General features: G+C 27.6%; 2 protein-coding genes across 5 annotated transcripts in view; one reads left to right on the top strand and one right to left on the bottom strand.

The window, feature by feature from the left end:
- Positions 1 to 10,233, top strand: part of LOC107454559 (transcription factor 12) — a 79,179-nt gene extending 68,946 nt beyond the window's left edge. For 2 of the 4 annotated variants that reach the window (XR_015430470.1, XR_015430471.1), the window contains 3 exons: positions 3,385 to 3,530; positions 6,690 to 7,424; positions 7,487 to 10,233. Coding sequence is in view for 2 of the 4 variants with exons in the window: in XM_043047055.3 (XP_042902989.2) it covers positions 3,385 to 3,530; positions 6,690 to 6,731 (188 nt within the window). In the remaining 2 variants the exon portion in view is untranslated. Of the gene's footprint in view, positions 1 to 3,384; positions 3,531 to 6,689 lie in introns of all 4 variants that reach the window. The other 2 variants (XM_043047055.3, XM_043047054.3) reach the window with 2 other exon arrangements.
- A 611-nt stretch (positions 10,234 to 10,844) lies between these two features.
- Cand1 (Cullin-associated and neddylation-dissociated 1) overlaps positions 10,845 to 26,593 on the bottom strand; it is a 92,610-nt gene continuing 76,861 nt past the window's right edge. The window contains exons 27-32 of the mRNA XM_016071789.4: positions 26,107 to 26,296; positions 23,755 to 23,943; positions 21,591 to 21,662; positions 15,067 to 15,238; positions 13,952 to 14,098; positions 10,845 to 11,340 (exon numbers count right to left, since the gene is read on the bottom strand). Of these exons, the coding sequence (XP_015927275.1) occupies positions 11,204 to 11,340; positions 13,952 to 14,098; positions 15,067 to 15,238; positions 21,591 to 21,662; positions 23,755 to 23,943; positions 26,107 to 26,296 (907 nt within the window). The 3' untranslated portion in view covers positions 10,845 to 11,203. The remainder of the gene's footprint in view (positions 11,341 to 13,951; positions 14,099 to 15,066; positions 15,239 to 21,590; positions 21,663 to 23,754; positions 23,944 to 26,106; positions 26,297 to 26,593) is intronic.

The following is a 26,593-nucleotide window of genomic DNA, read 5'->3' as shown; positions in this document are numbered from 1 at the left end:
GTCGCTCTTCTAATTATAGATTAGTACCACATCCTTGAAATTGACTTGAGGATCATTCACAAGTTATATATTTTCATGTGGATTCCAAGAGCAGTTAAAAATCACTAAGATTCATCACTTCAAAATTTCCATCTCCCTTTTATTCATTTAGTTTAATAAATATAATATGTTATTGAGATTTTTAATCGTTGTATTTTTTTATCTACAGGACCATCCATTAATTGCATAAAAAAACTTTTAAGCCTTTATTGTACTTTATTATTTTTTTAACATCTTACTTTTTATTATTCTATTATTACTTAGAAAATTTTCAGTTTAATTCATTAATTAATTTATGAAAATAGTTAATTAAACAACTCTTAATTTCTTTGATGAAAAAAACTTAATAATAATTAAGAGACAAGATTTTAAAAAGGCATGAAGTGAAGGGCTATTTTAAATGTTGCAAATATTCTTTTGTTCAGATCTGTCATTCCAAAAAACTTTGATTAATGATTTGATTTAAAAACAATTGAGATTAAAATTAAATTATTTCATATTTGTTAAATATTATGAGTGTTACGACACCCTTTAATAATTTACTTTGGACAAAAATGTTAAGCTTCAATATCTATTGTATTTACATTTTAAATTATAAATTTTTTTTAATCCTTTCAATATAGAAATATTTAACAAAGTAAAAAAATGTTTAAAAAAGGTTATCTTAGTTTAATTGATTCATTGGATTGCTACGATCAATAATATTAATGTTGTTAATGTTTTGTTGAACATGTTCTTATCAGGGATGTGATTCTTCCGCGGATTCGCGGATTCCCGCTTTTTTTCAGATTATTCCATTTTTCCCTTTCTGATTTCCGCTGAAATTTTTTTTTTTGCACAAGTTAAAATATTTTATGAGGAATTAAATTTTCCGCGAAGCGAAAGTATTGAAGTCCTCATTCCTCCCTCAAACATTGATTTTCATATTTACCTGATTTAAAAGTTGAACGTTGCGATTCTTAATCAGGCGATTTAAATGTTGTACATTGCGATTCTTATTTACGAGATTTAAAAATCCAATATCGCGATTTGTAATTATGCACTTTTAAAGCACTCTATAGCGATTCGTATTCTTGCGAGCTTAAAATCCAATGTCATGATTCGTTTTTGCGCTTGTAATATCAAACATCGATTTTCCTATTTATGCGTGCTTTAAAAATTAGACAGTGGGATTCGTATTCGCGCTATTTAAGAATTTCGTATCGTGATTCGTATTTACGTGATCTAAAAATTACGCGTCATGATTGGTATTTTCGCATTTTTTAAACCCGATATAGAGTTTCATATTCATGTGATTTAGAAGCCTCATTTCGGGATTCATATTCTCTTAAATTAAAATCATGCATGTGATTTATATTTATATATTCATGCAATTTTAAAATTAATCATCAGGATTTATAATCACATGGTTTCAAGTTTAAAAATTGCACTTTTTTGCCAAATTTTTGTGTGTGTGTGTATATATATATATATATATATATATATATATATATATATATATATATATATATATATATATATATATATATATATATATATACACAGTACACTCTCGATTATCCGTGCGCGGATTATCCGTGCTCATTCCAGAGTCACACGAAAAATACAAAGAGAAACATTTTAAAGGTTAAAAAAAATTTTATTCATGAAGTTATAACACAACCACATTTTTGGAAGCAATATTCGTTAGTGGATTGAAGTATATCGAATATCAGCAGCGTGGTCAAAGGTAAAATTGTCTACTTTATCACGATCTTGGAGAAAGATAATATCGCTTGATGAGCAATCTTCTTCAGATGTTCAAGAAAAATATGATAACAATATTCTAGAACAAGCAAAAGAAATCTGAGGTTTCGAATTCTTGACGAAGAAGATTGGTTTCAAAGTGATGCATGTGAGCCTGTCTTCCAGTATTTGACAGATGAAGACATCGTTATGTAGTTAAATCAAATAGTGATGATAGTAACTGATGCAGAAGATGTAGTAAATGAGGGAAATACAATTTCTATTTCTGCTGCTCTGTGGAAATTTTATTAGATTATATGCGAGGATTTGATTAGTGTGAAATTACTGCGGTTCGTAAAACATGTGTAAAACACATGACGAAGACGCATTACACAATTTTTTAGAAGGAAAATTCCTAGTTTGATGTTATGCAGCATGCAAATATCAGTAATTTTTATATTTTTTGTACTGATATTGATTTTTTTCTCTAACTAAAAGAGTTTTCGGATTCTCCGTGTTTTTCGATTCTCCGTGCTCCCTGTCCCGGTGATTAACCCAGATAATCGGGAGTGCACTGATATATATATATATATATATATATATATATATATATATATATATATATTCTTGAATTTCCTCTTTTTTACTTTCCAACTACTCTCATCCCTGTCTTATAAATCTAAAAAATACGATCAATAACCTTTTTAAATAATTAGTTAAATTGATTATAATTTTCAATAAAAATTTTTTTTACTTAATTATATAAAGTAATAATTAATTTTAATAATAGAATAAGCCACTCAATATTGAATATATTTAAAATTGCATATAAATTTTTTCATGGTGGCTAAAATAATCACGAAAAGAGTTCTTTGTCAGAAACTAGTATTTTATCATGATCATGTGAAGTCTTTGAAAATTATCCTTCATTTTGTTAATGTACACATACCTGCCAAGTCTCCTGTTTTTTTAATGAAAACTCCTGTATTTTACCACTCTCTCCTGTTTACCCTTATATTCTGAAATTTCCATGTATTTGGTGAAATTAAAAGAAAAAAAAATGGCGATAAAATATTGACTGATGGCAAAAATTCTGCTCTTATTCCTCAACAGATAGTGCTACAGCCAGCACTGCAGTATGTTGAGTGTTAAGAGTTTAAGTAATTATAAATAATAATTTAAAAGATTAAGATTTGTATATATATTTTTTACTTCGCTAACTGTAAGTGCTTATATTATTTCCGATTTTGAATTTTTCTTTTTTACTTGCATGATTATGTATGATGTATCAAAACTTTGCACATAGTCTAAAAAATGTCTTTAGTAAAATATTTTATTTTAATTCTCCCATGTTGGCAGGTATGATGTATATATGAAGAACTTTCATCAATAAGACGGAAAAAAAATTTATTAGTGTAAAAATTTCCTAATTATATTTTTTAATGTGCTTATTTTTTGTTGAAATATTTGCTAGACACCCTGAATTTTTTATTGTTTTCATCCACAAGGTTAATGTGGCTTATGGAGAATTTTAGTTTATAGAATTGTGTTTTGTTTAGATTGTATACTTTTTATTTTTTAAATTGTAAATGTTTTGCAAATGTGTCTTTTTATTTTTAGAGAGAAATTTAAATCCTAAAGCAGCATGCCTTAAACGAAGAGAAGATGAGAAGAATGAGGAAATGCCCAAAGGACTTCCCGTAGGAGTCGGTATGCCGAATATGACTGAGCCTTATGCACTCATGTGTCCTCCAACTCAGCAATCGGTACACTTTTTAAGTTTTATTTTACCAGAATATGAATATATATTTTTTTTATGAAACTCTCTTAACTCTATAATAGTTTTTCTTAAGAGTTTTCTTATTTCTCAAATTAAAAATAATTTAGAATTAAAGCAGGCAACATTCATATTTTGAATTGTGTTTTTTTGTCTTACTCAGAATCGATGCTCGAATCCTTAAAATTTAGGAAAAATATTTTTTTAGATAATCTGTTATAATATAATATATAGATCTCGCTACGTTTAGAGTTTAAATAAGGTAAACTCTGAAATATATAATAAGATTTATACAATGTAAACAAATGAGTGTCAATTGTAAATCAAAAAAAATTCTTTTTATCGTGTCATTTTCTTTTTTTTTGTTTGTAATTTTTTAGACTTTGGTAGGAAAAGTAAAGAGTAAGCATTATTTTAAATGCATAACTCTCACCTGCTTCAAAAGTATTTTTTTTCCAATTCTTCAATCAAATGCTTGACAAAAATGAAGTGCAGATAAATTCATTCCTTAATATTCATCATTCTTTTTGTTTCTCTTATTAAGTATCAGTGAATGTCTGTGGTAATAAGTGTAGGAATGTTAACTTTTCTTATCTTTATATAATTTTTGTTTAAGATTTGTCTGCTTTAAATTCTGCTCCTTTTTTTTGACAGAACAATTTAATTTTAGACATTACATAGGGATGATATTTCTCCACCTCTTTATATCTAAAATTGTCCTCCTTTTGTTCATCATTTTATGAGCCTTTTCACATGATTCCGATATTTTTTATACAATTCCATTCTAACTTCACGCCATTGGATTATCATTTTTTCAACCCTTTGCTCGTGTTTGTTTTCAAACTCTGATTATGTTATGACACGTGAGTTTCGAATTTGAATGATCACACATAATTTTCAGCCATTTCCACTTGCTTTTCTTTAAATTTTTTTTTACAAGACATTATTATGAAAAGCACATATTTCGAATGTAAGGAGTCACTTTTTGACACACTAATATGCTTCTTTCGTATAGATTCTATTGTTAATTTTCATAGCTGGAGGATCATTTTTGTGTCAGTTTATCGTTTCGTGCCTTTTCCTGGGTGTTTTTCTTTAATTTATTTTTTTAACCCAATTCTGATATAATGAATATGATGTTATGGCTTGCAAATAACACACTAATATGCTCAATTCGTATACATCAAGGTTGGCAAGTTTCTGCCGAGGTGGTTAAAGCCACTGGTAGAAACCGGTTAAAACTGGCATGGCAGAAACCCTTTTCTGCCACATTTGTGGCAGAAATTCAGAAAATGACATAAAAGTAAGTACTGAGATTGACATACAATGGATAATGCATAGAAAAAACTATTAAATGTTAAGCAAAGTACAATTTATTTACAAAATTATCACCATTCAAAATCAAATATTACATTGTTTGCACTCTGCAGTAATCTATAACAAAAGCAAAGTTTTGATGCAGTTTCTAAACCTAAACAATTTCTCAATTTGCTATGCACGGACGAGAAATTTGAGAAGATTCTCTCAAGTCCAGCAGAACTAGCAGGCATTGCCATCAAGGAACAAGCAAGATTTGTGAAACTTTCTTCTATTGCATATTTTTTAAAACTGGACCACCATGTAGCAGCTGGGGTGATTGTCATGTCTTAATTATATCTTGAAAAGAAAAAAAACTATTTGAAAATAGCTTTATTCAGTTACGTAAAGAGTTAAATGATAATAATTACCGAATTTCAGAGTTTAATATAATAAACTAAAATCTAATATTTATTATTACATTACTTTATTCTTTTTAATTTTATATAAATATTTGATATACTGCACTCTTTATATTTGATATAAACAAAATAATATATATTTACAAACAATGAAATAAAAAGTTTGTTACAGTTACATTTTTCAGTTTACTTAAACAAAATGTCATTAAGCAAGAACTAATATAGAAATTTCTTTAGTTTCTGCCAGTTTTTACCGGTTATAACCAGTTTCTGCCGGCAAAAAGCCAACCCTGGTATAGATTCTATTGTTTATCCTTGTTGCTAGTGGATAATTTTTTCGACGGCTCATCGTTTCGTGCCTTTTTCTGCGTTGTGTCCCCCCCCCCAATTCTGATATAATTAGTAGGATATAATAATTCTTTATTTCCTACATTTTTTAAAGATAATGGAAGATAGTTACATAATTTTCGCTTTCTTTTTTTTCCCCTGTATTTTTTTGCTGTCTTGTTTTCTCTTTCAACTATGTTTATCTTTAATTTATTTTTTATTTTATAATAGAGAGTAAGACACTTTTTTTTATTATTTTTTTTTAAGCATTCTGTTCTAGTCTAATTTATTCTTTAATATATCTCCTGTCAGCAAGATTTGAAGACCTTAAAGCTTACTTAAGTATCATTGATTATTTTACTTTCGATTGGGTTTAATTCCTATTAATTGTAACAGTAATTTTATGTTTAATAAAAAAATTTGGAATACTTATAATTTTGTTTTAAACACTTTTATTTTCTAAAGACATGAATTTCTACACAACTAGAATTTTGCTTTATGAAAACATAATTTCTTTTTCCAACTATTTCTAATAAATAGAATTTTCTATTAAAAATTTTTACACAGTGTTATATTTTTAATTAAATTTACGATATTAGTTACAAATTACAAACATTAATTTTTTGTGATTCACTGCATATATTAACTTCCTCATTGTCAGTGATATTAGACTGTAAGTTTTTTTAAAATCTGGAAAAGTCAGGGAATTTTATTCTTCTATTTGAGTAGCAACCCTGCAATTACATGAAAAATTATTTGCGTATTAAATTTTTAAAGAATTGAAGTGTACTTGATCTGTGGTGGAAAAATTTCATTCTATTTTTAATCACCCTTTTTTGATATTGTACCTACCACATGTTTTACATACTTATAGATTTTCTACCTTTTGTTATCTGACCACTAAAGTTGCTTTTAAAATATTGAATTGATTATTGGTGAGAATACTTTCTTCATTTAAACGGTTTTGTTTCGGACATTATCTGCATATAATTTTAAAAGTGTTGATTGTACAGATTTCAAAGAGACAAACTATTGTACTTTTCTTTTAATTGTTTACTACACTGAATCATGATTTTCATGTTACTGTTTTTAAATTGTTCCAGATTATTCATCATCTTTCTGGGCAGCCTACTTCTCTGCCTTGATTTCTTCCCCAAGGATTTCCACATATTGGCATTAAAGATTTTTCTACAGGATAAAAGAAAACCAAAGATTACTTAAAAGTGTTACTAAAATGTGCCATTTTTTACTGATAAAGCAACTGCAATTTGCAAAAACATTCTTGACAACAAATCGTGATGAGCAAATGTTTAATGAGGTGCCTGAATAATTTCTGGTACTTTTTTCTCTCTGCTGGCTATTGTCCTGACTGTATAAATAATGACAGCATGTGTTTATTTTTCATATATCTCTTCTCTCTGACCCAGTTTTTGTTAAATAAAATTGGTTTTAGGTTTTAATTTATTTTTTATCTTTACTGATAATTATAAAATGAATGTAGTTTTTCTTACATTTTCTTGTAATGGAAATTCTGTTTTTGCATTTTTAATTCATTAGTGCAAATTTTGATATAAAAAAATGTAGTTATGTATAAATATGTGTACATAAATACATATATCAGGGGTAGTTGTTGCTGAATTGTCTTAATGCAAAAGCCAGATGCATATCTAAAAAATTCAAACATTTTTCATATTTATTCATAATATTATTTATTTTTTTTAAAATGTGGTTTTAAATATAAAATTTCATGAATTGCATGTAAAAATTGTTTTTTGCTCTTGTTTTAACTTTTTATAATATCAAATAATTAAAATTCTTAACATTTTATTTTTTTAAAAGTGATTTATTTGCAATCTATTTTTTTTAAAAGTGATTTATTTGCAATCTATTTTTTTAAAAGTGATTTATTTGCAATCTATTTTTTTAAAAGTGAAATTTGCAATCTATTATGCATTTAAAATTTATTTAATCACATAATTAAATACGCTGCTTAATTTTTTGTGGCAGAAACTTGCCTACTATGTGAAATAAGTATTCATATAATGATAATTAAAATATTTTTATTTCTTTGCATTTTAAAATGTATCTTCAAGCATAGATGCCAATTTTGTGACTGAAATATACATACACATGGAAATTTTTTTTTACTGTTCTTTACAATTTTTAATTTAAATTTGTTGGCAGAATTTTCAGTGTTAAGTTTATGACTATAATTTGAAACAATAAAATGAAATAGACTTTAGATGTAGCTGTTAAATTAGCCTTATAATATCCAATTCTTGGAGTTCGAAAAATATCTTCATGTATATCACACGTATTATTATTTCTTTTAAACTGATTGGAATAACTTATTTTTCTTTTGTATTTGTCCGTCAACCATGTGGAAAAATAATTGCCAAGGCTTGCATTCCCCCTATGTTGCTCTTATCTAATTATCTTGAAAAAATATTGTCAAACTATAACACAATGTTTCTAAGTTTGTGTTACCTCTTACTGTCACTGTATTTGTTGATTTGTTTGCTTTCTTTGAAAATGTATTTTAAAATTTGTGTTTTCTTTTTTTTTTTATTTAGTAATATCGCATCTGATTTTTTTTGTAATTTTGCACTGTAAATGCACATTATTTAGAATCTTTATAAGAAATCTGCTTGTAAAAATCTTTAAATTTTACATTATAAAATATAATAGGAAATAATATGAGATGATCAATTAGATTTTTCCAACTCTAAATAGCTGAAGCTAATTTTTAATGTTTCATTTCAATATCCTATTTTTGACATAACTATCTGTTGTAATAATTATAATTAAAAAAAAAATTTTTTTTTGAAACAGTTGTGCATTTTGCATTCTCTTTTTTAAAGCACTTTACATCATAATATGACTCCAGTTTTCACATTCTATTCACTGGTTGCTGTGTTCACATTACATTATATTTTTCTTTTGAAAAAGCCTATCATCTTTCCTAACAATTTGTTGGCATTTGTAAAACATATTATATATGTGTATAAAACATATTATATATGTGTAAGTTTCATTGTAATATTGCTGTACATTCCATAAAACTAGCCAGTTATTTACTAAACAATCATCGAAGTTTGCAGCTAATAATAGAATACTTATTTTTAGCTTGATTGCCCATTGAGTTTTGCTTATCAAAATATATTTGAAATAAATAAGCACTACAGTACCGAACCTTTTATCTGGAAACTGGATAGATTTTCCGACTAGTTTTGGAATAGGAAATGGCTCAATTGACTCACAGAAAAAAAGTCCTCAAGGAATGGAATCTTCAGAATCAGTTTATCTTCTTGCTAAATTATTTTGATAATATATTCAAACAGTATTATAAAATGAGATACAACAATTGCGCATTTTGCTTAATGTTTCCAGTTTAATTTTTAACTAGAATTCTATTGTTTACAAAATTGTGACAAGATAAAATCTTACTCCAGTATGTATTGACAATATGACGTAACCCATTTCTAGCATAAGTGAGGTGCTGTCAAGAGATTAATCATTTTAGAAGTGTATTTCATTGCTATCATTATGTTGAAGATATCTAGTTTAAAGAAATAAAAGCATTTATCCAGTTATGTATAAATCAATGTCTACTCTGCAGATTCCAGACAATTGGTTCTCTGCTATGCACTGTTTTATTAGATAACAATTTAAAAATTATTGCCATTTCAGTTACAAATTATTTCTTTGGGTTATTTTGTATTTAACCCAACAAATACTTGGCTTGAAAAAAATTGATAATTCTTTTTTTAATTTAGTTTAACTTTTTCTTATCAAATTTGAATATTTTCTAATGACTATTTGAATTCATTGCTATTTGTGTGGAAAGTTCTTTTGCCGCAATTAGTTTAATCTTGTTTGTTTGGACGGCCCACATATTTCTTCTGTTCGTTATTGCCTTAACCAGTGATTTCTTTTTTGAAGAGATAATTATTTAACATACAACTTACTTAGGTTTTTGTTGGTGGTAATTAATATTTTTTCTTTTATTCCATTATAGCAAATCTAATTAGTACTGTCATCTGTTAATTGTGCTGAAATAATGCTATACTATATTTAGCTTGTACATAATGTGAATCTTCTAAGAAAAATGCATTTTTTTCACTAATTATACCATGGTAAAAATTGATCTGCGATGTTAAATGCTTATTTTATAATATTTTTGTAATGTCTTTTTACCATGTTTTATTATTATAGATCAGTATGTATAGATTATGTCTGGAAATCTTTCCTATGTCAGAGATTTAAAAGAAATACTGTTTTTTTATTTATTAAGATTTCAAAACTTTGTGCTTTTGAATACCAAATGATGCACATCTCTGCATTTACATCAAAATAACAAAAAAATAACTGATATGAAAGCATGATGGCCACATTTTCATAGAATTATTCCAATAATTCACACTAATTATTATAAATCTGACCTTGGAAAGATTTTTACGATATCGCTACTAAGTATAGGCTATGTGGGCAGTGTTTCTGTTGTTGTCCACATGACGTATTTAGTGCCAGACATACACTAGTATGAACTAGTTTTAACTAATCACACAGACTGGGTAATTATATGCCCAAAGTTTTAATTACCCACTGTGCACAGTCTTTAAAAATAAAGTGCCATTTTTTAATAAATTCGTTGTTTTGTGTTACTGCTGTTAACAGATCAATTAAGAATGTATCAAGATGAAAATGTAATTATTTTGAGGGTAAATGTAAAAAAATATGTTGGAGAAACTTTAATTTTTTTACTCATATTAGGCATGTATGCAGTTATTACAGATGTAATAACTTAAAATTATAACCGTAATTTTAAAGCAAGTTTGCTTATAATGAAATTAAATTTTATTCACATTACTACACATCTTTTGTGTAGTATATTTATCAACAGAGAGGTTTTATCAAAATAAACTTTTCTATCCTAAAATGTTCTCTTGAAAAAATGATTGACTTAGTCTTGAAGTAAAGAAATGCTTTTCAGCTTTCTTGATAAACAAATGGGGGGATTACAACAAAATCCTAAATATATTCAATTCTGGTAACTCGTACTCTTGAACAAAGTGAGAAGTAAAAAATTCACAAGGAGTAAAATTGTCAATTTGTAAGAATCATTGCTTAATTCACAACTCCCAAATATTTTTATTGTCTTTACATTTTATCTCTACACTGGCTACTACTACTCAATACTCCCATTTTAAAGCATAATGTTTATATTAACAGTTTTGCTCATAGAAATAACATCAACATTCTGTCAAAAAGCTTTTATTACGAATCGTATGTTTACATGCTCAAATACAGAGCAAACATTAGCATTGGCAAAAACATTTTAAAAAGGTGTAAAAGAAAAAGGAAGGAGAAAACAATTTATATCTTTTACAAACTTTATCTTAAAAAAATAATGAATCGGAGCCAATGTACAAAGCGTGAATCTGGCGGTGAGTTCCATTTTTAGGCCATTCAAAAAAACAAAGAAAGAAAAAAAAATACAGTTGAAAAACAGCGTGTAAATACTCTTTATCATAGAGAAGATGCTGCCCTATTTCAACTGGAATAGGTGATTTATTTTGAATCATATTTAAAATAACTATTAATTTCCTACTATATTTTAACTTATGTCCATTAGATAAGTATCCGTGATTGTAGTTGTCGTGGAACAATCTTTTTGGATTCCTTCAAACAGTACTTGAAGGTCTGGAGTTGATTTGATTTGAGCTAGAAAATCAATCATTAATGGATTTTTATCTGAAAAAAAAGAAAGAGATATTCATTGTTAGTGAATCCAGGAAAATAGGATACTCATCAGAGCTGTAGCGATTTAAGTAAATTGAGATAAATATATTTAACTTTGCAGATTCAAGAAATGGATTTTTGATTCTAACTAAATATAGATTAAAAATCTAAATGCATAAATTAAATAATTAGTGGAGTTCTAAAAAAATGTTTTTAAACAAAGGCTGAAATAAAATTCAAAGGCTAAATTAAGAGTTACTGAATAATTTCTAAAAACTTCTTAAGTTAAAATTAACCAATAAATAGCTATTTTTATTCAATGAATATTAAAACTTTAATTGTTTTTTGTATAATACAATTTCTGTTGCTAAAAACAAATGTTAATTCTTGACAAACACTAAAAAATAGTTTTATATAAATGCAAAAGTGTAATATTTGAATTACAGATGTTTTTCAAACAAACGTAACTAATTAACTATACATCTAACAAAATGTTGTAATAAAGAAAAAATTGAAGAGAGTATTTCAATAATAGATGATTAAATAAAATAAACTTACTCTAGAAGAGAGTTATTCCAGATAATTTCTTATTAATTTAAATTTTAGCATGATAAAGATTGCTTAAAATGTTTTCAAGTGTTAATACATTTAATATTTATTTCTTACATTTTCCGGTGAATTTTTATTTTAAAAGATGGGAATAATTGTTCTTGTAAGCAAACATTCGGTTCAAGCATTACGTTAAATGTTATTTTGGTTTGAAATTTCCCAAACTATAGCACTCTTTTACGATATTTTCAAAGTGTAAAGTTTCTAATTTTTTTTTTAAGGAAAGCAAATGAAGCAGGGGGGGGGGGGACGTTTCATTTTACACAATTATGGAATAAACTAGTACGTGTGATAAAAGTAACAGAAAACAAAATATATTGAAATAGTAATAATTTATAAAACTAAATTTAAGGTCCTACTCATAAACTTAAGGAATTTCAACATGACACTATCTCCTTGAAGGGCAGATGTGATACAAAAGAAAGTAGCCCCTTGCAAGGTACAAAGCCCTATGGAGTTGTATTCACAATCAATCATTTGTCACGTGTCTAAAAAAATGCTTGATTTATATGAACACCTCCATGACTATATTTCTGTTCCTTTAAAAAAAAAAAAAAAAAAAAAACAGCTGTGTAAAATACAAGAGTCAAATTGATTAGAAGAGAGGAATTTTTAGTGAGGGTCTCATAAGCTGTGTTTGTCCAGATCAAAATATGTCACTGTCTAATATTTCATATGACCTTTCTTTGGCCTATAAAGGAGGGTGACAGAAGAATGATTGATTCTTATATGGTGAAAAAGCTTAATAATATTTTTAGTTATGGATAAGTAAAAAATTTCACAAGCTATAAAAAAGGGAGAAAGATGCATGTTTTTTTTTTTTAAATTTAAAGCAGAAATATTTTTTTAGATCTTTTTAAGAAAATCGGTGTCTGGTTTGAAGAGAGAGAAAATAACATTTACATAATGGTTAGGAAGATTCACAGGGAATTTTTTTTTTAATGTCAGTTTTGTGTCTGTACTGTGAGATTTCACTTTAGGTGTATATTATAAATGATATTTTTGCGTTTAGAAAGAAAAAAAATGGTAAAAAAATCGTAAACTGTGTTGCACAATCAAAATGGATGTCACAACCACGTGTATTTATGACGAAAATAAATAAAATAGACACGTCAAAAATTATTGAAATGCACAGTTAGAAACTCGTGTATACTATCATATTAAAAATACCGAAATTCAAAAAGAAGCAATAGCCGTGCAGTGGCCTCGCAGAAATCGGTAGCAATAACTATGAGTAACAAAAAATGGAGGAAACGAGAATAGGCAGGTCAAAAAGTGAAGAACGAAATGTGTTATTTGAATTTCGCAGGTCCTAAGCATCAGAATTTCTTTTAAAAAATTATGTATATAAAATACTACAACTTGAAAAAGAGACACATAAAAAAAAAAAAAAAACTATGAATCTAAGCAAATTCAGTGGGAATGGCAAAAATGATGACTCAAATGGGCAATTCCAAGTTTAGCATGTCCTAATAAAAATATGTATAAAATATATCAACATTTTGTAAACCATGTACAAATCAGAGGCAATACCAAAAACTCGTTTGGAAAAACAAAAGGTCAAAAATTGAATGATCAAATGAGTAAGTCAAATTACAAGTGTTACCATAATATCTTAAATAAAATTTCTGCATTTAGAAAAAGCATAAGGAAATCCATTACAATATCAGCCAAAAGCGTAACGCAGTTATCAAATAAATAAAATATATTCTAGTATTTTTTTTAATTAGCCGAAATATTGCCCCAGGGGCTACTTGAGTCCCCCCCCCAAAAAAAACCTTTGACATTCTGCACCAGTGGTTACTTTTGCATGCAATACCCACAAACACATTTTTGGATCTAAAACTTGTATTTTATTGCATTTATAGAGTAGTTTCACTCTCTATAAATGTAATAAAATTTTGAATTTTTAGTCTATATCAGTGAATTAAAAAAAAGAGGCAGTAATGTTTTAAATAATAAAAAAAAATTATAATAAAATATTATATAAAAATTATAACTGGAAGAAATTTACCTGCATCTGGTACTGCAAGTAATGCAGCAAAAGCTCTCATAGCTGATCTCTTCAGCTCATCTTGTTTCTCAAATTCTTGCTTAACAGAATTAGCTTTCACTTTGGTGGTACAGGTTACTCTTAAAGGATCTACAAGACGTTCTATCCCTGTCATGATTGAAAATAACAATTACTACAAAAAAGTTTTTTTTTTTTACAGATCAATCATATTAATAAAAAAAAGTAAATTCTGGGAGCAATATATTATATTCAGCATAACATTAAAAAGAACTATCGCAAATAACTCAACTTAAGTTCAGCAATACATTTTTAATATTTAAACTGAAATCTTTTGAAACATTCATCTTTAAAAAAGATGTTTAACAGAAGAATTGCATCCATAACAACTAACTCTAAATTTCATAAACTCTTTTCCCCATTAGGTATACACACCCAATAATGATTGACCACCACTCAAAAAAAAAAAAAAAAAAAAAAAAAATGGCCAATTGGTTAAAAAAGTAAATTATATTCAGAGATGATGAAATCAAATAACTCTCAAAGTTGGCTATAAAATTGTCTCTTCCTTATTTATAATCCTCATTGTTCAAGAAAAGTACACTTTTATCCCCAAACAAAGTTCTCATGTGCTTTCTTTGTAGCATATTTTGAATTCTCTCCTACATAAATTAGACAACTACATAATAAAATTCAAACACTAAATAAAACATGCTACATCTATTTGAGAAACATAAATCATCTCAACAGAAACAGGATGACTAAAAAAAATCATCAATTCTTCTGATTTTTCCTAATTGATTTTATCAGATTTGATATATATATTAATATATATTTCGTTTTGTAACAAAAAAAAAGTGATTGTTTATTGTACTTTTAGGTCTCATTCTTCATTTATGTACAAATAGCAAAACATATTTAGTGTTACTGACATTTAAAATAACCAATTTCTTTAATAAAAAAGATAGTAATTTTGTATTATTCGAAACCTACATGTAAAGTGAAAGGATTCAGACATTAAAGAGGTATTTTTAGTTATTTAGGACACAAAGTTATTTTTGAAAATGAATAACATAAATGTAAGTGCTCTATAAGAGAATTAGAAATAGTTTACGTACTTTGCAAAACTGCAGATGGACAAAGAGAAGCGAGTCGTACTAGCATAAGGTATGTCAACATCTTGATGTCATAGTGATCTCTTAAACCATCCTCAACATGATTAAGAAATTCAAAAATATCTATACGATCAAGGCAAGAATCTAGTAATGTGTACATACATTCAAAGGCAGCCTAAATTTTGATACAAATTAGTTTCATATTAGCTAATTGAAAGATTTTAACATTAAGACATATCTATAAAAAGCAATATTTAGACTATTTGCAACCAAAAAGGCACAGCATTATAAAAACATGATAATTTTTAAAAGTTCCCAAAACTTTTTTCTAAAGTATTTTATAGTATTAAAGTATTTAGTATAGTATAATTTTACCCTTATATATACCTGTTAATATAAAAATGTGCAATATAAAAAAAGAAAAGATTTACACTTAAGAATGGTAAGCAGTTCAAAATGTTAAACTTCGAATGGTTAATGGAATAAGGCTTCACTTATTGCTGTAACATAAAATTTTTGAAACAAGTTTTCCAGATTGTAAGATGAACAACATTAATTATAATAAAAACTACTATTTATTGCTCTGTTCAAGGAGAAGTGACAGGGAAAGTAAATAAAGCAAACACTCGGCGATACCATTGTCCGCCTGGCACTGACATATGGGTGATTCTTTGGAAACATGACAATTCGGAACAAAAAATTTCTTCAAATTTAAAGTTCTCAAAATAATCTAATTTTTAAAAATTTTTTTGTATACTTCTTTAGTTACATTTATTAATATCTTACAGACAGCAGTGTAGTTTATTGACATTTGCTCAAGAAAAATAAAATAAATTAGAAACTCACCAAATTTTGAATGCCAGGAAAATGACTTATTAGCTGAGAAGTTTAAAAAAACAGTCATTTTAAGCTAATAGTAAGCAACTCAACTTAAGCCTTTGCGTTAGATGGACCATGAATTGCTTAAATTAATTCTTTTATCCACAGTAGAAAGAATCAAAAATGGTTTTGTTGCTGATATGTACAGAATAAAACTGTGTAAAATAATCAATCATTAAACAAAATAAAAAAATTTGATTACATTCAACCATATTACAATCTTAACAATCAATCATAAACTTGGTATTAGGTTAATATTTGCTTTCTCTCTTTACATTCAATTGTTTAAAAAATTTTCTGGTAGCTGTTTCAATGTCCTGGCATTTATAAGCCAGGAAAATGACAGCCAGGATAATGACAATTTTCCATTATATAACAATTAACTTAACATTTCTTACTTTAATTTAACATTAGCTTTAATTTAACATTATTAAGCATAAGCTTTAATTTAACACTTTGGCCTACGATATTTACATTCCGCATAAAACAACAGGATTTCTTGAAATAACTCAGGTAAATCTACGTAGTTAAAGTCATTAATGATTTCCAGAAGAGAGGAAAATGGCAACATAAAAACCTACTCACATTGAAAAAATTTTTGAAATAGGCTTTGAACCAGAAAGTCGCTACTTTATTCCTGCAATAAGACATGTTCAGATAGGATGGTATTCTAATCAATCTATTAACATAAGATATTGATTGCTGGAGCTATCTTTTTCGGCTATAAGTCACTAAATAAAAGCAGCCAGGAAAATGACAGATTTTCTTGTGACAAACAAATTATTGACAGAAAAAATTATTTTCAACAAAGTTTTTGTAAATACCCTCTGCCAGGGCTTGAAAAAACTCCGAAATTTTACCCGTCCCCGAGGACGGCTTGTCCAACAATGAACCCGTCCTCTTTTGAAACTTACCCGTAGCTTCTAAATAAATAAAAATATAATTTTCTCTTATTTATTACAAACATTTATATAAATTGCACAATGAATTAGTAGTTACTAGGATTAAATTATACAGTAATAAAAGAAATACTAGGTTACTAATAGTAACCTAGTATTCCTTTTAAGAAATAATTTATTCCTTTTATGAAATAATTTAAATGACAGAGGTCAAGTTATCTGTAATGTCAATTTATCCGAGGGTGCTTTTTTTAAATGATTCAAATATGACGTTTGCCAGTTCCACAATCAAGCCAGTGATTTGCAGAGGTTTCTGCACAGAAATCTGAAAGGGGTTTTCCATTTAGGTAGATGTTCATAATTGCGTTTAACGCTTCTTGTTTAAGACCAACCAGTACGTAAAGTGTTTTTTTGTAAGTTCATTGCTGAAAAGCCCCTTCAACCGCTGCAGTACTCCCAGACAGAGAAAACATCAATTCCACAATGCGCAGTATGTTGCTGTATTTCTAGATTAGAGGATCATTTTAGAAGCGAGGCACTAGACTCTTGTAAGATAACAAAAATTGAAAATGTATCACGAACATTAACGGGAAAATGGCCATTCTCGCGGACATCGTATTCGAGAAATTCGTTGTCCGAGGGGAATTTTTTACTGCCGAGGACGGGCGGTTTTTCGGGCCCTGCCCTCTGCATATATTCTAGAAATGCTTACAACGGTTGAGATAAAAAAAAAATTAAATATTGAAAAATGTATGTGAAGTTTTGAAGCTAGTTATTACTGGAAATATTGTTTGTGACATACCAGGAAAATGACATTTTGAAATTCAATTAATTTTTTTAAATATACAAAACAGTCAATGCTAGTACAAGGTCATTTTAAAATACTAACAGCAATGCTATTTATTAAAATTTAAAAAAAAAAAAGTTCTTTTAGTAGTACAGTACAGAACCCGTTATCCGGAAATCAGAAAACCGGAAAACCAAAAAACCGGAACGAAATTCGATAAATTTTCTCGCCATTTTAAAAAAAAAAAATTTTTTTTTCCTCATAAGATTTTACGATTACTCTTTCTTTTGTGTTTACCTTATCAAAGATGTTTACTTTACCATCATTTTGGAAATATACATTAGTGTATTACTTCATAATTTTTTCTTTTTTTAAGATTATTTCCAAATATATATAGTATATATTTTTTTTAGTTGGGTTTAACAATGAAAAAAACGGCTTTTTGTAGCGATTCAGAAAACCGGAAAAATCAGTTATCCGGAATAGCGATGGTCCCGACCGTTCCGGATAATCGGTTCCCTACTGTATAATATTAGGTCTTGGAGCAAGTTTAATACATTTGTATTGAATATTGTCATATTTCGTGAGAATCACCCATATGATGAACGGAGCTGTGGCTGCAGCCAAATTTTTTTTCAGAAGTTACTAAAATATGCATTAAGTTGAATTCTTCACGAGACTCGAATTTTTCACGAGACTCCAAATTATTGGTTTTTAAAATTTTGCATATAACTCTGGTTCTGTAATTACTCATTACCTAATGGATAATTGTTCACTTGCTGGAATGCTACTTTTGTAACAATAGTAGCAAAATAAATATACTTTGTTCATAAGTAACTCGACCAGGGTTTGAAAAAACCTGGGTATTTTAGAAAAAACCCAACCCGCCTGGGTTTTATTGAAAAAATCCGGGGGAAATTGGGTTTTTTCCTTTACTGCTCATAAACTTTAAGTTTTACTGTGTAAATATTTTTTTTTTATTAAAAAGTGTTGTATAAGCTTAAAAATTGAAATAAACCTAAAAAATTATTTCAATTTCGTTACATGTATTTTATATTAAGTTTAAATAACGCATTATCACTAATACATATTTGAATCTTCTTTATTGTTAAATACATAACGTTTCACAATTTTTAACCCAAGCATTATAAAATATAAATGCAGTAATATAAAAGGAAGAAGTTTATTAATCTTTTTGTTTTCACACACATTTATTTACTATATTTATTAAACACACACACACACACACACATATATATATATATATATATATATATATATATATATATATATATATATATATATATATATATATATATATATATATATATATATATATATATATATATATATATATATAACCCAATATAAAATTATAATCAGTAAAAACTAAAATTTCATCTGACTTTTGACTTTAATAAAAAATTGAAACAAATATTTAATGGTTTTCCATGTTTTTATAATAATATTAATAGAAAGTGAAATTAAAATTGTGTATAATTATAAAGAGTATCAGTTACTTACCCTAGGAAAATGATTTCATTTTTAGATAAATAATTTTAAAATGTTCTTGTATAAAAAGTTTTAGCTTATTTTTTAAAGCCAGAAAATAAAACTGTTTAAATTTGTTAATGTATCACTTAGTAAAAAGAAGAAAAAAAAGAAAAGTTTCCTTTGAATTTTTTTAAACATATGAATTAATAATAAGCTGTTTATTAATATATAAAGCATGCAACTATATTTGAAAAATTGATCTTTTCAGACTATATTATTGAATTTCTATCTTATTTAATTTCATTAAAATATTACTTTTTGAAAAAACCCACTTAAAGTTTTCAATAGTACCTACTATAAAATTAGATTCGAATTCATTTTACTTTACAAATATTAGAAACTTAATTATATAAATCCTGCAACTCTATTTGACAAACTCATGCTGTACAATAAATTATATAAAATTAAATGTGCAACAATAAGTTTTAATAAAATTATTTTTAAAAAAAACCCACTTATCATTCCAAGTGGGTTTTTTCAAGGTGGGCCCACCCAATAAAACCCGGGCGGGTTTTTTCAAAGTGGACCCACTTGGCGAACCCTGAACTTGACAGAAAAAAAAGAGCTGATTTTTCTTTTATTTGAACTGACATACATTTTGAAGTACTATGTTTACCTAAAAATGACACCACTAGACAGTAGAAACACTGTGATTCCTTTTCAATGTAATTAATATAGATTTAGTTTTTAGAGTACTAATTGTCTTAAAATTCAGTGTGAAATATGTAATACAATTTAAAATTAGCCTATTTTCTTTAAACAAATTATGAATAACCAAAAGTTTCTTTCAGCATTATTTTCATAATACTCCTTTAGGAAAATGGGGATACTAATTAAAGAAATATCAGTTCTTCACTGTCTTTTTTTCCCCTCTATCTTACTTAAAATTCTTTTTTTCTTTCTTTTAAATATTAATGCTCTGAAAGATAAACGTATTTTGTTTGAAGTTAATATTTTTTAAAAGTATTGCCTGGTGTGAAATTAAAATAAGAAATTGCCAGCTAAACAACAAAATCATCTATTCAGCAAGGAACAGTAGAAATGGTTATTATTGGCAATAAATGGTAAATCTTTTGTGTTTAATTTCAGAACAGGTTATAAATATAAAGGCCAACTATTATATATTTCTCTATACATATATATTTCTCTTATGTGGCACCATGCACTCTAGTTTTATTGAATTAGTATCCATTGGCAACACTATAGCTATTATTTTGCTAGGTTGTCTTAGGTATTAAAGTATTGTTAAAAAATTAGTTATACCATAATTCTCAGATTATTTGTTTGGTTGTCTTAGGTAATATATATATTTTTACAGAAGTAAGAACTTAAGTAGTACAGTAGGGAACCGATTATCCGGAACGGACGGGACCATCGCTATTCCGGATAACTGATTTTTCCGGTTTTCTGAATCGCTACAAAAAGCCGTTTTTTTTATTGTTAAACCCAACTTAAAAAAAAGTATTCGAAAATAATCTTAAAAAGAAGAAAAAACGATGAAGTGATACACTAATGATTATTTCCAAAATGATGGTAACGTAAAAATCTTTCAAAAAAGAAAGAAAAATCCTAAAATCTTATGAGGAAAAAAAATCTTTTTTTAAAAAAATGGCGAGAAAATTTATCGAATTTCGTTCCGGTTTTTTGGTTTTCCGATTTCCGGATAACGGGTCCTGTACTGTAGTAACTATTAAGATTTGTCTTTGATCCTTGATAATTTAATCGGATAAAAATCGTTTTAAACTGCACAAGGAGATAAATTCAAATTTTTGAAGAATCTAAATCACACAAGAATCATTTCTCTCTTTTTAATATTATAATTGATGACCTCTCAATTCACCATTTGGAAATAAATCAAGTTTTTTTTCTTTTTAATACAAAAATGTTAAAGATTCTGAAAAAACACTGTGGTTAAAATGGATATTTCAAATAACTTTTATACAATTCAGGGAAGAGCCCCCAATTCAACAAATAAAATTTTATTATTTTTAATTAAGGTAAATTAGACAAAATAGGTGAGGTTCTGTATATCTATGGGAGAATGGTATGTCTGTAATCTTTTTTTAGCTACGTAGTTTAGGGCATCTCCTCATAAAAAAAAACAGCCCAACAGTGCTGTAATACATTAAAAAATTTTTTTTTAATTCTTGATACTTTATCCCCCCTCCCTTTATACTATCTATAGACATAAAACTATCAGATTAAAATAATTGCTTTTATGCTAAATAATTCTCTTAACCATCTGTAATAAAATGTCTAAAAATATTTATCAAAATGGACAGTAACCTTTTGAGAAAAGCCCCTACTCAGTCTTACTTGTAAAAGCATCACTCACACACAAACTGAGTTTCCCAATGAATTCAGTCAGTAGAACAAAAACTAAAATGTATTAAAAATGATGTTCATACTTTACGAATATCAAGACCATCATCCACTGTGTGTTTAAAAGGCCCCATTTCAACTTCCCTTATAAGTTCTTTCTGAAAAATTAAATGTTTTGATCTGCATGAAAATAGTTTTCAAAAAATATTTTTTTTATTATAGATTATTTCATTATATTTGGAAAAAGTTGTATATACATACTGAACATATATAGAGAATGAAAAGAAAAAAAATTATTGAACAAAAATATTGAATTGAATTTCGTAAAACAAGTGAACTTATGCACACAGTTGATTAACGGTTGCTTACTCCTTTTAAAACATTTTTATTAAAATACTGTTAGATAAATATATGCTAAAAAGGGTTTTTCTTTATTTGATCAATTGTAATAAAGTTTAGATATTTTTCGGTTTTATAAAACCAGTTTTCGGTGATGTAGCGATCTCAACTTGCTTCTGTGACTTCATTGTCTACGCGTGTTCGGCTAGTCTTTCTTTCTTTTTTTTTTTACTTGCTGTAGATTGATCAAGCGTAGCTCATGACGTTATCCTTTATCTATAGTACAAGAGTACTTAAGCTTCCCATGACGACATTGTCGCAGAACGTCACCGAGTTCTTGCAGAAGGATTTTTTTTGGAGGAAGTAAAAAAGAAGAAAAAAACTTTTTTTTCTGCAGAAATTTTCATAAGATTTTATCTTCTTTTCAGAATTATATCCAAAAGATGTCTTTCTCACACATCAGAATGGAAAAAAATACTCGAGATTTTTTTAAACTCATTCGAGAATAATGAAATAAAAAATTTGGTTTTCTTTTCTGTAGAAATTTTCGTTTAAAATCTTTTATGCAGTTATTACTATTGATTTACACATTAGTTTTCAAAATCTGATATTTTTAATATATTATTTATTACAACTGAACCTCGAAATAAAAACACACATTTAGTAACTCTTTTTTGAACAGTCTGATTTGCGTGATTTCGTCATCCACCCCCCTTTTTTTCACAGTTATGCGAAAAAAAGAAATAATAAGCGTGTTTTCTCCCTACAAAATATGAGAATATCGCCCATAATAAAGGAATAAAAAAAAACATTACATATTTAATTAAAAAATTTTTTTATTTGATCCGAAATTTTTTTTTTAAGTTAACGTTTCTGTTACTTAAATTTAGTAACATGTATGTTAGTTATTTTTAAAAGTATTCTGCAGAAATATATTAGTATTAGAGAGGTATGTTGCAGAAAGCCCAAAAAAATTCTGCCACAGGGCTTAAGCTTCAGTTGAAGACTATTGTGTTTGTATTCTAACTTTACGTTGTTGTTTTGTTACTCTGTTGGTCAGAGTGCAACATGCCTGTTATTTTAAATTTTAATATGTTTTTAAATAAATCGTTTAAAAATGGAAACTTTATTTTTGTTTCAATGAAAGTTAATATTTAGTTGCACCGACATTCTTACGACTATTTCGACTGTCAATTACTATCATTTTAACTATTTTATATAGTTCAAGTTATGTAATAAAAAGAATGTATGGTACTTTCAATATACACTATTGAAGTTGCAACTTTTTTAGCAGTAATAATTTTTAATGAAAGTTGTAAAGGGTTACTTATAAGTCCGTAAAGATCGGGCGAAATTTTCCATCATGGCTTACTAATTCTGTTACAATGTTTATGTTTTGTGTTTCGAATAGTATTTTCTATTTAATATATTGTTTGTTTAATCTATTTTATTTTTATATATGGTCTAATACTTATTTTTTTATTAGATAGTATGAGTAGGTGTATGTTTTGCCTAAGTCCTTTTGCATGCTCAGTTGACGGCAGGCCGATAGTCTTTGGAGTGTGCTCAGAGGGCTTTTTTTTCTTCCTGTTTACTTATTCTGATGCTAATTTTCTAGGAAGGAGACATGACATCTAGTTTTAAATTCACTATTATGCAAAATTAATAAATGAAAAAGTGATAGTTGAACACTTGACTCCTCTTCATATACACTCATGGCAAAGTAAAATGCTAAACTTTTTAAAAGATATAAATGATGAAGTATGACAAGAAAATGAAAAGAATTAAAAAAGGTTCATAAAAAAACAGCATTTTCACTTACAAATTTATCATCATATTATAATTTAATTTCGGTCATTGTGCCAAGGTCATACAACAATGCTACAAAACTACAATACTTAATTTACTTACCCTGACTTTTGTTTCATTGTATAATTCAGGTAAAATAGAATCCAATAAATCTCTGATTAAGGAAGGTTTATTGTGAGCTGCTGAGTTGAAGGCTACCAAGGCAACTCGCCTCACATTTAAATCTGGGTCTTTTAATGTTTTTAGAAAATCTCCTATACAACCTCGTAATAAAGAATCAATAGGTTGCGGCTGAAACCAAACAAAAGATTTGTCAATCAAACTGAACATATAAAGCAATATTAATGAAAATTATACACCTCATTCAAAAATGAAAAGGTCACACCCAATATTAAGACTCTCTTCCAGTGAGTCAATTACTTCATTAAAATGGTATTATGGTGTAACTTACTTAAGGGGATGTGTTTTTTTTTAAAAATGAATTTGTGATCTGATATTACAGTTATATTTTCATACAAAATAGGGAATGATGAATACAATATTTCATTACAGAAAAGAAGAGGGAAGTCATTAGATATTAACTTTAGTCGTGAGTCGCTGATAAGGGAAAATGGTAATCGTATAAAATTCTGAAGAACAAAAAAAATTTATGTAAAACAAGAGGAATTTTGGCAGTAAAACAATTGAAAACAATAAGGCGAAACAAAAAGCATTGCAGAACTGCACGACAGCACTTAAGGCTAATTTTTTACGTGAATTTGTGTGGCATCACTTTCAAAAAGAAGACTTATTTGTACGAATTTTAAAGGCCATTAAGAAGTTTTGGCTGCTGGTATAACGTTTCCTTCTTAAAATACCTTTTTTTTGTTTAAATATTAATAGACTGAATTTAATATATTTTTATGTTTAGTTATTTCTGCAAATAAACTGTGCCACATATTTCATTGCATGTTTTACATTTCTTTTTTTTTAAATAATTAACCTTTTGTTTTTATTCTCATTAACACACTAGTTACAATATGAAATGATTTGGCAGAAAGAGAATATGTTTAAAGTACACATTATCCACACTGCATTATTAATAAGCCTGACACAATACAAATAGAAAAAAAATTCGAGTCTCGAAAGAAAAAGACCTCTGAAGAGTGGCTTCAAAATTAGAATAAAATTTCCATACTCATCAAATAAGATAATCAGCATTTCTAGTTTGAAGTTTATGAAATGTAAAATCAATTAGACAATTCCACTTCTGCTTATTCATCTCTACAAATAATTTGGAATAATTTTTATTGCTTAACGATAAAGAAACTTTAACATCAAAATTATTTAAACCAGTCATCTTAACGGATGCCAGGTGGTTAAGTGTTGAAGCTTCGTAATTCTATCTGAGGAAGGGAAGAGGTCAATTCAGCCCTTCAGTGGGTTGATAAAATGAGCATGCTTGGGGACTAAATATTAGTAGGGGTGAATGCGAAACAAAATGAAAAACCCTGAAAATTTAATGTGCAAAAACTCGATAAATTTTTTTTTACTCTACATGTTTTTGAACTAAAATATATAATTAAATTACCTACCAATGATGAAGAATATAACACTTTTATAGTAACTATTTTAAGAAACAAGAATCGCGAAAATGGATTTTAAAATCGAAATACAATCACCTAAATACAAATCTGAAAGTGTCATTTTAAAATCACATATAAATACGAAATTTTATGTTACAAATGCGTGGATAAGAATCGTAATATCGGATTTTAAAAATTTGTGAATGCAAATTGCATTGCTGGACTTTTAAAACACGTGCATACACATTGCAATATCTGATTTTTAAATTATGTGAATGCAAATCCCGATGAACGATTTCTAAATTGCGTGAATACAATTCATAACGTCACTTTGAAATCGGGTAAATACGAAAATTGACATTAAAATCGTGTGAATGTGAATAGCGATATTTGCGAATTTCAGCGTGGTTTTAAATATTAAAAGTTGCGAAAATTCTGACAAACTAAAATAATAATATTAGCGAAATAATTACATGTATAAAAACGTCTCGTTAATGTGACTCTGCCAAAGTTTCGAGATTTAAATTTTTCATTGCAGAACTCACAAAATTTCCTCGCATTTTGATTTCATTTGTTTCGATTCACAGAAATTCATGAATCAATGATCTTCAGATGTGAGGAATTTCGTGAAATTCTCAAAAAAATGACATGCTCTGCAACTACTTTCTAAACCTAGAAGGAAGATACGAAAACACTGGAATTCCATGATACAACTGGAATACAATCACCCCTGCAGTAGGGGTAGCAAGTTCAGCTGACCACCCAACCGAAACATCTGCCTTGAGCCTCAGAGGACAAAGTAAATAAAAAACTGGAACTGTAGGGCTTGTCTCTCCATGGGCTGTTTAGTTTTTTTAAAGTACATGCTATAGAAATTTTTTTTTTTTACCTGATCAGATATAGTGAATTTCATTGCAGTGACAACAGTACTTCGTGCAAGAGGAGAATCTGAGGAAAGATATGCCTTTAATTCAGGTAAGAGGTGACCTGGGTCAATTAATGTTAGTTTTCCTAAGCATTCTGCAACCACATTTCTTGTCCCTTCTTCAGTACATTCACAATGATTGAATAACATCGACCTAAATAATACCAATAATGATACTTTACATGATACTCATAACAGAAATATTTTTTTCTTATATTGACCTTTTTAGGTTTTCAAATCAAATTTTTATTACGTACAGCAAAAAAAAAAATTTTTTTTTTCAATATGCAATTACATAAAGCAAGATTTTTTTTCCTCTTCATTTCAAAAATCTCTATTCTAGTATAATAACATTTAAATACATAGCAGTGAAATTTACACAAGAAAAATTCTTTACACAATAATTTGCTTTGAATCTTAAACTCGATTTATTCAGACTGCTATTTCTGCA

Source organism: Parasteatoda tepidariorum, chromosome 2, assembly GCF_982258835.1.
Source record: "Parasteatoda tepidariorum strain Cologne lab strain chromosome 2, Ptep-v5.0, whole genome shotgun sequence".
Taxonomy (NCBI): Eukaryota; Metazoa; Arthropoda; class Arachnida; order Araneae; family Theridiidae; genus Parasteatoda; species Parasteatoda tepidariorum.
This window is presented reverse-complemented; position numbering and strand designations above follow the sequence as displayed.